The sequence below is a fragment of the Callithrix jacchus genome, chromosome 2, assembly GCF_049354715.1.
Source record: "Callithrix jacchus isolate 240 chromosome 2, calJac240_pri, whole genome shotgun sequence".
Classification (NCBI taxonomy): Eukaryota; Metazoa; Chordata; class Mammalia; order Primates; family Cebidae; genus Callithrix; species Callithrix jacchus.
In genome coordinates, this window is record NC_133503.1 from 54,139,677 (window position 1) to 54,151,209 (window position 11,533).

The 11,533-nt window shown below is 42.3% G+C and overlaps 1 protein-coding gene across 3 annotated transcripts in view; it reads right to left on the bottom strand.

Annotated features, from left to right (window-relative positions):
* Positions 1–11,488, bottom strand: part of GEMIN5 (gem nuclear organelle associated protein 5) — a 54,401-nt gene extending 42,913 nt beyond the window's left edge. For 2 of the 3 annotated variants that reach the window (XM_035289366.3, XM_035289351.3), the window contains exons 1-8: positions 11,213–11,488; positions 10,260–10,420; positions 9,083–9,264; positions 5,183–5,334; positions 4,584–4,703; positions 2,175–2,307; positions 1,230–1,395; positions 34–246 (exon numbers count right to left, since the gene is read on the bottom strand). In XM_035289366.3, the coding sequence (XP_035145257.1) occupies positions 34–246; positions 1,230–1,395; positions 2,175–2,307; positions 4,584–4,703; positions 5,183–5,334; positions 9,083–9,264; positions 10,260–10,420; positions 11,213–11,378 (1,293 nt within the window). In that variant the 5' untranslated portion in view covers positions 11,379–11,488. The remainder of the gene's footprint in view (positions 1–33; positions 247–1,229; positions 1,396–2,174; positions 2,308–4,583; positions 4,704–5,182; positions 5,335–9,082; positions 9,265–10,259; positions 10,421–11,212) is intronic. The other variant, XM_035289359.3, reaches the window with a different exon arrangement.
* Positions 11,489–11,533: the final 45 nt, after the last annotated feature.

An 11,533-nucleotide genomic window follows, 5' to 3' on the forward strand; every position in this document is an offset into this window, starting at 1 on the left:
CATTCAAAACAAGCTCAAAAAAGAAATCCTTACCGCTGTAACCTTGGACTTGACACCTTGCCAAAAATTTTTCACATCATAGTTGTTCTTTATGGAGAGTGTATTCCATACACGGATCATGCCATCCCCAACACCTATGGCCAAAGAGCCTATGTCCACAGGAGAGAAAGCCAGGCTGTATGCAAACCCACCAAGGGAAGGCAGGGTCCAGCAGCAATCCAGGGTGGCCATGTCCCAACATTTTACCTGCAAAGATTAATGGTAAGGGCCTAAACATAAAAGAGAACAGAGAAATAGGAAAAAGAAACAGATATGGGATAGGCTCAAAGAGTGGGTAAGGATATTGTATGTCTTCCAGTAGGAAATGAAGAAAGCACTAAGACAAAAAATCAGTAATAAATTATGCTGCTTAAAAGGATCTTAATATGTATTTATTCCCAAAGATTTCAAGTGAATTCAGATTACACAATTAATAAACCAGAACCCACACCTCCTGTCTCCAAGTTCAGTGACCTTTCCATTCTACTATAGTACTGGTAACCTCCTCATTTGGCAAACTCTAAGGAAGAAGATGGCCTCAGCACAGTGGAAAAAATCAAAGAACTGCTCTCTCAAAAGGCAGAACATTTTATACCCAGGGAAGGAGGAGTGGTAAGTTTTTAGTCATCACTTGTTTAAGAGACAGGCTTGGGAGAAAACGAAGTCTACCAAATAAGCCTAGCTTAATTTCAAAACAGTAAGGTAAGACTTGCAAATAAAGTCAATTCTCTTGGAAAGATTTCTATTCCGCTACATAAACTGCAGACTAGGATAAACTACAGCATGAGGACTTAACACAGGATGTCCAATCTTTTGGCTTCCTGGGGCCACACTGAAAGCAGAATTGTCTTGGGTCACACATAAAATACACTAACACTAACAATAACTGATGAGCTTGAAACCATCCTAAGCTGTGGGTTGGACAAGCCTGACCTAACACATCCTTCTGTTGGCAAAATTACCCTTCTTTATTATGTCTGCTCTAACAAAAAAGCATTTTGGTTGTTTTCACATTCTCCCTACATCTGAACTATTGATATATTCCTGTGCTGATCTATAGCAGTAACTCTAAAACTGTAGTCAGGGGTAGGGTATTACGACTTGACAGGTGGTTTGAAAAAGCCCTCTAAATCCCACCCAGGTTGTAAACTGCTGCTCTACAATGCTGAGTGAAAATAAGCAGTTCTTACATCTCTATCCATTGATGTAGAAAGTAGCAGCTGTTTGTCATCCTCTGTTTGTAGAGGACATAAATTAAACACAATTCTTGAATGATTTTGCCCTTCTGATGAAGCACTAAAGAGGGTGTATTTCCGTCTCCAAGACTGAGTGAGATCCCATTGCAACAGTTCACCTCTGTGAAGGAAAAACATAAGCATTAGTTCTTTTACAAACAATCTGAAAACAAGTGACTGCTGAATCACGGAGTCTAGGCTCACAGCTGCGAAATGATTTGTTGTCTTTTAAGGAGAGAAAAATTGCATATTCTGAAATATACGCAAAATATCTCTGGGAAGGCTGGGTACGGTAGCTCATATCTGTGATCCCAGCACTTTAGGAGCCCGAGGCAGGAGGATTGCTTGAAGCCCAGATCTCAAGTCCAGCCTGGGCAACAAAGTGAGACCCTATCTCTACAAACAATTAAAAAATTAGCTGGGCATGGTGGTGCACATGTATGGTCCCAGTTACTTGGGAAGCTGAGGTGGGAGAATTGCTTGAGCTCAGGAGGTTGAGGCTGCAGTGAGCTGTGTTTGCACAACTGCACTCTAGGCTGGGTGACAGAGCAAGACTCTGACGGAGAAAGACTCCTCTTTCTATACACGAAAAGACTGAAGCTCAGAAAAATAAAGGTACCTGCTCATGAATACAAGGTAGTAAGTGGCGAAGTGATTCTGAAATTTAGTTCTAACTTCAGAGTCCATACTCCTAACTGCCAGACTACACTTATTTGATCTTTTTACAGCTCTGTTAGTTGACAGCATAGGCACTGGTCTCATAATTTTTCCATTTCAAATGGCCCATCATAATACAAGCTTTGGCCATTACCTTCTCCATCTACAAAGAGAAACCTAGGAGTCTTTGAGACTAAATAGAAAAACAAAATACATCTAAGAAAGCACGACCCAAAAACTTACCCAAAACAGCTAGATACCAGCTGTGACGGCTGATTGCTGGGCCAATGGAGTGTCAGCCAAAGGCGCTCTTTAACAGTTGGGTCTATACCCCCTCCTCTTCTCTTCAGAAAGGGCAATTTCAAAATCATCACCCCTGCAGATGAAAAGAAGGCCAATGGGCACTCAAGACAGTGAAACTACACGCATGATTCATGCAGTTCACAATACTCAAATCTGTGCTGTAAAAACTTGTTAGTTTGGTCATGTAGAATTCAGATCTCATTTTCCTATGGTTGTTTATAATGGTTATAATGTTAACCATTATAAATAGTGGTTAATACTAGTCTAGCTACATTTAGGTCAAACAAGCTTCCGTAGGTTATCCTGACAACTTCAACATATTAAGAGTGTTTTTCTTGTCTGGGAAAATGAGTTCCCAAGTCAAACTGAGAATCCAGGTAGTAACATAGCTCAGTTGCATACCCACAAGTATTACAGTGACATAACTCCAAGGTGAAAAGGATAGAGGTTGAGATTACTATTTTTAGTTGGCAAGAAATCCAACAAAGAAGAAAAATCTGGCAGTCAACATGCTGTGGCTGGGGAGTACCTCCACCTGACACGCTTCTAATCACTGTTTTTTAAGCTGTATTATGCAACAGAACCACAGGTGGAACTTTAAAAAATACACACGTCAGGGCCTAACTCCTAGAGATTCTGACTCCGTAGATCTGAGGTGGGGACAAGAACTCACATTTTTTAAAAACTCTCCAGCTGATTCAGCTGCACAATCGCAATTGAAGGCCATTATACTACACATCTCTAAGTCCAGAGGTTCCCCTTCTGGAGGGATCCTCAGCCTCATGTTCCTACTTGGAGTTTTAGCTGCAGTATGTACAAAAGTAGTCTACAAAACTTAAAAAAGTTCTGTCTTCCAAAATTATACTATTAGTTACCTACCACTGATGAAACCTGGACTACAGGCCAAGCAGAGTGCTACTTGCTTTACATGCACTAATGCATTTGGGTAAATATAAAACTATCACGGTCTAAAATAAAGTGGGAAGCATATCCATGTTCATAGTATATTATTTAGAATAGTAAAACATGGAAGCAACCCAAATGTCCATCAGTGGATAAACAAAATGTGGGACATACATACAATGGAATATTATTCAGCCTTAGAAAGGAAGGATATGCTGACACATGCTACAAAATTAATGAACCTTCGGGATATATGCTAAGTGAAGTAAACCGATCACAAAAGGGACACACCATATGGACAATTTCACTCAAAAGAAATACTCAGAGTAGTCAAAACCATAGAGTCATAGAGCAGAAAGCAGAATGATGGTTGCCAGGGGCTGGGGGAGGAGGGAATGGAGAGTAGAGTTCTGGAGATGAATGGTTATGACAGTTGTACAACTTTATGAGTGTACTTAATACCACTTAAATGTACATTTAAAAGTGATAAAGATGGCAAATGTTACTTTCCACCAAAGCTTAAAAAACTGGGGAAAAAATAAAATGAAGAGAAGCCCCCTAGAAAGAGAAACACAACGTTTTTACCATAAAGGTTATATTCTATAATATACTATAAATATTCACTTTGCCTAGAGTTTCTCTCAATTTTTAAACTTAAAAAGTTCTGCTCGGGCCAGGAGCGGTGGCTCAAGCCTGTAAACCCAGCACTTTGGGAGGCCGAGGAGGGTGGATCACAAGGTCAAGAGATCGAGACCATCCTGGTCAACATGGTAAAACCCCGTGTCTACTAAAAATACAAAAAACTAACTGGGCATGGTGGCGTGTGCCTGTAATCCCAGCTACTCAGGAGGCTGAGGCAGGAGAATTGTGAACCCAGGAGGTGGAGGTTGTGGTGAGCCGAGATTGCGCTATTGCACTCTAGCCTGGGTAAACAAGAGCAAAACTCCATCTCAAAAAAAAAAAAAAAAAAAAGTTCTGTTCAAAGAGAAGTTTGGGAAAGCTAAATGACTGAGGGGCTCTATAATTCAGATAAATTGAGCTTTTACACATAATTCTATGCTGGGTATATGTAATTTATTCTGCATTTGTGCATTAAAAGCTCTAACTCTTGAGATCTTTTCCATTCTCCTGGCCTAGGCCAGACCATGTTCTAATATTCCTGCTCTTACTACAAATAACCTGCTCCCCATGCCAAACACTGACCCTTCTATAAAGGAAGGGGTCCTTTTCTTCTGGAATGCATGGGAAACATTCATCTCTAAAGCCAGATGTTGGGAGAATAGAGATCCAGCCCAGGCTCAAATGAGGAAGCAGAATTCTAGACCAAAAAATAAAGAACTGCTCTCAGAAAGATGACACACCCTCAGGACAATAGGACAGAAGAAAAAAACTTCTATTTCCACCAGATCAACATAGGTTAGATCACAAAAGAAACATCAATCTTACCTCGGCCTCTCGAACAGCTCCAGATTCTAACAGTTTGATCTTTGCTTCCAGTGGCTAAGTAGCAGCCAATTGTTACTGGAACTTGTGCCAAAGCATTCCCGTTGGTAATTTCAGGGTCTTCTATGAGAGAGATGGCAATTTTGTTTTTGATTTGCATTAAACATGCACTTATAAAAAAATTTAATTTGCAAGAGTTCCCAAAACTTAGCTATCTCTTTCATAGGTCTTAACTATAAAATCTGAAGTTTTAGGTATAATTAAAGTGATATAATTTGGCCAGGTGCAGTGGCTCATGCCTGTAATCCCAGCACTTTGGGAGGCCAAGGTGGGTGGATCACTTGAGGTCGGGAGTTTGAGACCATCCTGACCAACATGGAGAAACCCCATCTCTACTAAAAATTAGCCAGGCATCATGGCACATGCCTGTAATCCCAGCTACTCGGGAGGCTGAGGTTGCAGTAAGCCGATATCGTGCCATTGCATTCCAGCATGGGCAACGAGAGCGAAATTCCCTGTCAAAAAATAAAATAAAATAAAATGATATAATTCTACCCGCTGTTCTTCAGGTCTAAAGAGTACTGAACTTAAACCATCTCTACCTGATGTTTCCTCTTGGTTTATAGATAAACAATCTTCACCAGGCAGGGGACACCAGGCTATGGAGTGGATTTCATCATCATGGCCTCGAAGCCTATGAATAACTTCTCCTTTCTTACTGATGTCAATTATAACCACTATGCCATCTTTGTACCTAAAAAACAAGAATTAGAAATGTTACTCAAAAAATGAAGTCAGAACAGGGTCTCTAGTAAACATTTTGGCTTAGAGTTATCATTGGTGCATTCCTTAAAGTTAGGTGCATTCGGGGTGGTGGAGGAGGAAAGAACCAAAAATAATTTTGTTTTTCCCTTTTTTAAAAGTGCTCATCTTATGCTTCTTGGTTTTGTTAAAACCTTCCTCTCTATGATCAAACTCTTGGCATTAGGTAATACTGTGTATGTTGCCTGGTACAAAGCTCACAGTGGAGCATGATTTTGTTCTAAGGGAACTTTTATAGTTTTTGCAAGGGTCCAGCAACTTTTTTTTTTCTGCTCTCTGTTGCCCAGGCTGGACTGCAGTGGCACAATCACCACTTACTACAGCCTTGACTTCCCTGGCCCAAGCAATCCTGCCATCTCAGCCTCCCAGAGTAGCTGAGACTATAGGTATGTGCCATGCCAGGCTAACTTTTATATTTTTTTTGTACTGATGGGTTTCACTATGTTGCTCATGGCTGGTTTTGAACGCTGGGCTCAGGCAATCCACTTGTTTCACCATGTTGCTCATGGCTGGTCTTGAACACCTGGGCTCAAGCAATCCACGCCTCCCAAAGTGATGGGATTACAGGTGTGACCCACCACACCTGACCAACTCTTCTAATTGAGATAACCGTGTCCTAGTCCACTGGAAAATCATCTTTATTTTATAAGTGATACTACTTTTTAAACTGTGAACTTAACAAAAGTTACAGAATTCTATACTCTAGACCTCCATATTCCAAGGCTGTCAGTTTATGAATCAGAAGAAACTGAGAAATTCTAATAGCTTTTTGAAAATAAATTATTTCAGACACATAAGAAAGTAATCTACCACCCTGCCTAAGAAAAATAATGACCAATAGAGCTGAAGTCCTCTGTACATTCCACCTCCATCAAACCTCTCTCCTTGCCAGATCTCTTCTTCTCTTCTTTTACCAGAGGCCAAACACTTTTTGTGAATTGTGTGTTATATCATTCCTAGCCTTTCTTTGTATATATTCCTAAATAAGATACAGAGTTTATAAGTTTTAAAACTTCATATATATGCTATCACCTATTTTCCTGCAGCTTGTTTTTTTCACTCATTCTGTTTGTAAGTCATCCATGCTGATACACGTAACTCTACTTCCTGGCCAGTCATTACACTATTGTATTAGTACCTCACTGTGTGAATGTACCAAAGTTTATTTATTTTCCTTTGAAGGGCTTCCCTATTTTACAAGAAAAAGATACTTTTAATGTGCATGTATACATCTAAGACAATTTCAGGTTTCATGTCTCATAATGAAACTGCCAGGATGTTAAGATATATGCATCTTTATAAAAAGTACAAGCGGGTGCAGTGGCTCCAGCCTGTAATCCCAGGACTTTCGGAGGCCGAGGTGGACAGACACAAGGTCAAGAGATCGAGACCATCCTGACCAACATGCTGAAACCTTGTCTCTACCAAAAATACAAAAATTAGCCGGGCGTGGTAGTGCTCGCCTGTAGTCCCAGCTACTCGGGAGGCTGAGGCAGGAGAATTGCTTGAACCCGGGAGATGGAGGTTGCACTGAGCCAAGATTGCGCCACTGTACTCCAGCCTGGCGACAGAGTGAGACACTGTCTCAAAAAAACCCCACAAAACTGCATTCTACAAAGTGGTTCTATCTATTCACACTTCCTACACATTAGAGCATTTGACAGGGAAAAATGCCAGTACAGCTTTATTTTTTAAAAAAGAAAAATAAATACTAGAGTATTCCAATCTTTGAAGACCAGGACTTTGAAAACCACCAAGTTATGCAATCTGATTGTCAACAGATCAAGCTATTTAGAAATTTGAATCAAACTTTCTGGGAATAATACTCTTCTGAAGATCCTCCCCTGACTGCTGCCTACTACCTTTCTGTTCATTTCCTCTAGCACCCCTACTGCCAATACTGCTCCCCCTTCACAAGACGGCCGATCCAGTCCCCTTCCATTTTCACTATCACTTACCAACACCAGTCTTTCTATACTTCCCCTCACCCCATGCAGCACCGCTTTCATGATCCATCCCTATCATCAACTTTTTTTTTTTTTACAAGTCTTGCTTTATCACCCAGGCTGAGGTGCAGTGGTGCAATCTCGGCCCACTGCAACCTCTGCCTTCCATATTCAAGCAGTTCTCCTGCCTCACCCTCCTGAGTAGCTGGAATTACAGGTATGCGCCACCACACCTGGCTATTTTTTTTTTTTTTTGAGATAAGAGTTTCACTCTTGTCGCCTAGGCTGGAGTGCAATGGCGCATCTAGGCTTACTGCAACCTCCGCCTCCTGGGGTCAAGTGATTCTCCAGCCTCAGCTTCCCAAATAGCTGGGATTACAGGCATGCACCATCATGCCTGGCTAATTTTGTAGTTTTAGTAGAGATGGGGTCTCTCCACATTGGTCAGGCTGGTCTTGAACTCTCAACCTCAGGTCACCCACCAACCTTGGCCTCCCAAAGCGTTGGGATTACACGTTTGAGCCACTGCACCTGGACTTATTATCAACTTTAAAAAATATCATTACAGCCCCTGTCTCCTCCCTCAAGAGTATTTACTCCACAAAGCCCCAAACCTGGCTGAATCCAACCATCTCCTTTCTCAAACAGTTTGGGTTTACTTAAAATTTATAGCCACAATTCTTTGTTTGGCACAACAGTGAACACTGGGCCTACAATTTCCCTTAGTATATTCATTTTCCTATTCTCTTTGACTGTTTTCATACCTTCTTCCCATAACCAGTTTCGACCCCATGCTGAATCTGATTCTACCACTCTGACTTATAGCTCACTGAGAAAATCAGAAATCCCAGAATGGAATACCTTGTTCTTCCAAACACATCTACAAACGTACCTGTACCTATTTCTATATTCCCTGCTATTCTTTCTTCTTGTCATCTGAGTCCAGTCCCCTCTTGACTTTTCACCATCACTCCTGCAACAAGCTCTCCCTCTTTTCAAGCCTTACTTCCATCAGCATAAAAACAGGTCCCTGGTATCTACCATTTAATATTCCCTTGACCTCATCTATCCCCTCTGGCTTCATGTCTATGCACACTTTTACAACAAACTTTGTGAAAGGGTTGTTTCTTTTTATACCTCTATTACATTAGTCCCCAGTCTTTCAAATTCACTCCAATCAGAATTTCGCCTTCAACATTCTAGAGAAATTGCTTAAGTCTTCAAATTAGAGAAAATGGACATCTTTCAGTGAGAAGTACATAAATGGTGAAGGAAAGGGGGATGTCCATCCTGGTAGATCATTGTGAAACAACCTTGTTGATCAATGGGGAAATGGATCCCAATGTCACACTGCTTTCCCAATCTAGACGGAGTGCTCAGAACCAGACAAACTGAGCAAAGTCATCTGACACCTGGGAGTTCATGTTATATCAAAAGGCAGCACAGAAAGTGAAAAAGGTGAAAGAGGACGCTTCCTACATTTAAAGGTTGACTACAGGAGTTGGACATGAAGAACCAAGAAAGTACAGTACCATGGAAAACCAAGGAAACAAAAACGGACTGGCAGAGTCAGTAAGGACCTGGAGGAATAAATGATGCTAAGGGGTCAGGGTGACTGGTTAACAACTGTAGATGGTTTTCTTTGAGGAATAAAAGGACAGGAGAAGGTAAAGAAAATGCAAAACATGATCATACACAAACAAAAATCTTCAGTACAGATGGCACAGTACTTACCCAATGGCTACTAAATCTTCATGATGAGGTGAACAAGTAAGACAGAAAATTGTCCTGGGTTCTATAAAGAGGTGCTGGCTGTCATTTCTGTTAAGCCAGTAACAGAAAACTACCCCTTTTTCATCCCCAGATACTATTAAGTCCTTTACTCGAGGAGACCAATGTAATGTTGATATCGTATGCTTTAAAACAAAACAAAAATTTGTTAGTCAATGCTAACATTTTACTTAATTTTTAACTTGTATCACAACCCAGCGTAATGCTATGTACATACATTAAAAGCAGTTAATACTTAGTAGTACTTGTAGAGCCACATGATATTAACAAAATGGTGGGAAGATTTAGACTACAGGGGATCAAATAATCATAACATTTTTTAAATAGCTTAATGCAGAGTTCTTACAAAGATTAAGTGAGTTTTTCTTTTCCCTTGTTCTCTCAAAAGGCAGGTATATCAAGTAACTATCTAGTTTAGAAATGAGTTTAATTCACTCATTTACAGTCTCTATCAGAAGTCTATTTATATCAATAACCAGAGGGTAATTGTTGTTGTTGTTGTTTTTTGAGACAGAGTCTCACCCAGGCTGGAGTGTAGCAGTGTGATCTCAGCTCACTGCAACCTCTGCCGCCCAGGTTCAAGCAATTCTCCTGACTCAGTTTCCAGAGTAGCTGGGATTACAGGTGTTTGCCACAGCACCTGGCTAATTTTTCTATCTTTAGTAGAGATGGGGTTTCACCATCTTGGTCAGGATGGTCTTGAACTTGTGACCTTGTGATCCACCTGCTTAGGCCTCCCAAAGTGCTGGGATTACAGGCGTGAGCCATCGTGCCTGGCAGAGGGTAACTGTTTTAGACGTTTTGGGTCATACCATGCCTGTTGCAACTACTCAATTCTTACAGCATTAAAGCAGTCATAGACAATACTTAAATGAATTAGTGTGGTTCTACTCTAATAAAACCTATTTGCAAAAATAGGCACAGAGAAGTTTGCCAACCTCTGGTTTGTATGTATCTCCTTTCAAAAAAAGTTGAGACAGCTTACAATATAGTCTTATCTAATTAATGAACACAATTATAAGTTACCTTGCACAAATGAGCTAGGAAAACTAGCTTGAAACCCAAGAACCCTCAGCACAGACATACAAAAACGGTCTGAGAAACCAGTAAGCCATGGTACCTGATGGAGTGCATGTTCTGTCACAACTGTTTTTGTCTCTACGTCCCATATTTTAACAGTCCCATCGTCGGAGCTGGTGGCACACAGGTTGTACTGACCAGGGTGATGAGAAAATGTGAAGCCAGAGACCCTCTCGGTGTGTCCCACCAACTCTCCTATGACTTCAAGTAAAACCAGACATTAGATTAATCGAAGTGCTATCCAAGATTCCTGGCAGAAGCATACTGCTGTTGGATGATGAGTGAGCAGATACTTTGGAGTTACTTAACCCATGGTATAACCGAAATACCGACGGACTCACAATCAGAACTCCCAAGTGCTGACATTATTGGCTGTGCCACGTGACTTCGAACAAGTCTTTTTGAGCCTCAGCTTCTCAACTGTGAAATGAATGTTGATATACCTTGCTGTGCTTAGTTCAGAGGCTGGAAAGCAGCTCAAATAATGTGATAGCGACACTTATTGAGATCTGGCCAGAATAAATTACCTGACACGTCATATCCCAAGGCACAATCAAAGCCTAGTTTGGAGCCTGAAAACATCTGGCTCAACTCATTCATCTCACAGTAATGAATGTCACATGTCGAAGGATCATGCATAGGGCCTGCAGCTGTAGTCAGCCCCCAACCTCAGGAAGGCTCCCGAGGGGCTGGCGTGCACCGGGCTGGGTGGGGGAACCCTGTAAATGGCCGGGACTGTACAGGGCTAACTTTTCAGTCAGCAAGCGGTCCCACGTGGAAGCTCCAGGAGGCGGGACCGCTCGGCCACAGCATGCTGTAGCTCATTCTGGGGATCAGAAGCAACTCAGTTTAGGGATTGTGGGCTGACTCTTCGCCCAGTCTGGACCTCAGTTTCCCTAACTGTAGAAAATAGGGTGGCTGGAGACCTCCACTCGGCGCCCCTGGGGAGCGTAGAAAGGGCAGGAGGGCTCGGGACCAAGGATGGTGAGTTACCTCGAAACGGAGGTGTCCCAGGACTCTCGCCTGCGTCCGGGCCCACGCGGACAAGGAAGACGGAGGTCCGCGCGGCGAAGCCAAAGAGGCCCCCGGGCACGGCATCGCTGCAGCGGGCGCAGTACCAGTTGGGAGAGGGCGGCAGCGTCCGCGGCTCCTGCCCCATAATTACAGGTCGTCGGAGCCAAGAGAAGCAGGCAAGAGAAGCAGCCAAGAGAGAGACCGCTCGCAGCCTCACGCTTTAGCCAGGAGGCGGGGGGGGGCGGGGTAAACTCCGAGCCCCGCCTTCTCGGGCAGTCGCTACGGTGCGCGCCGAGGCCC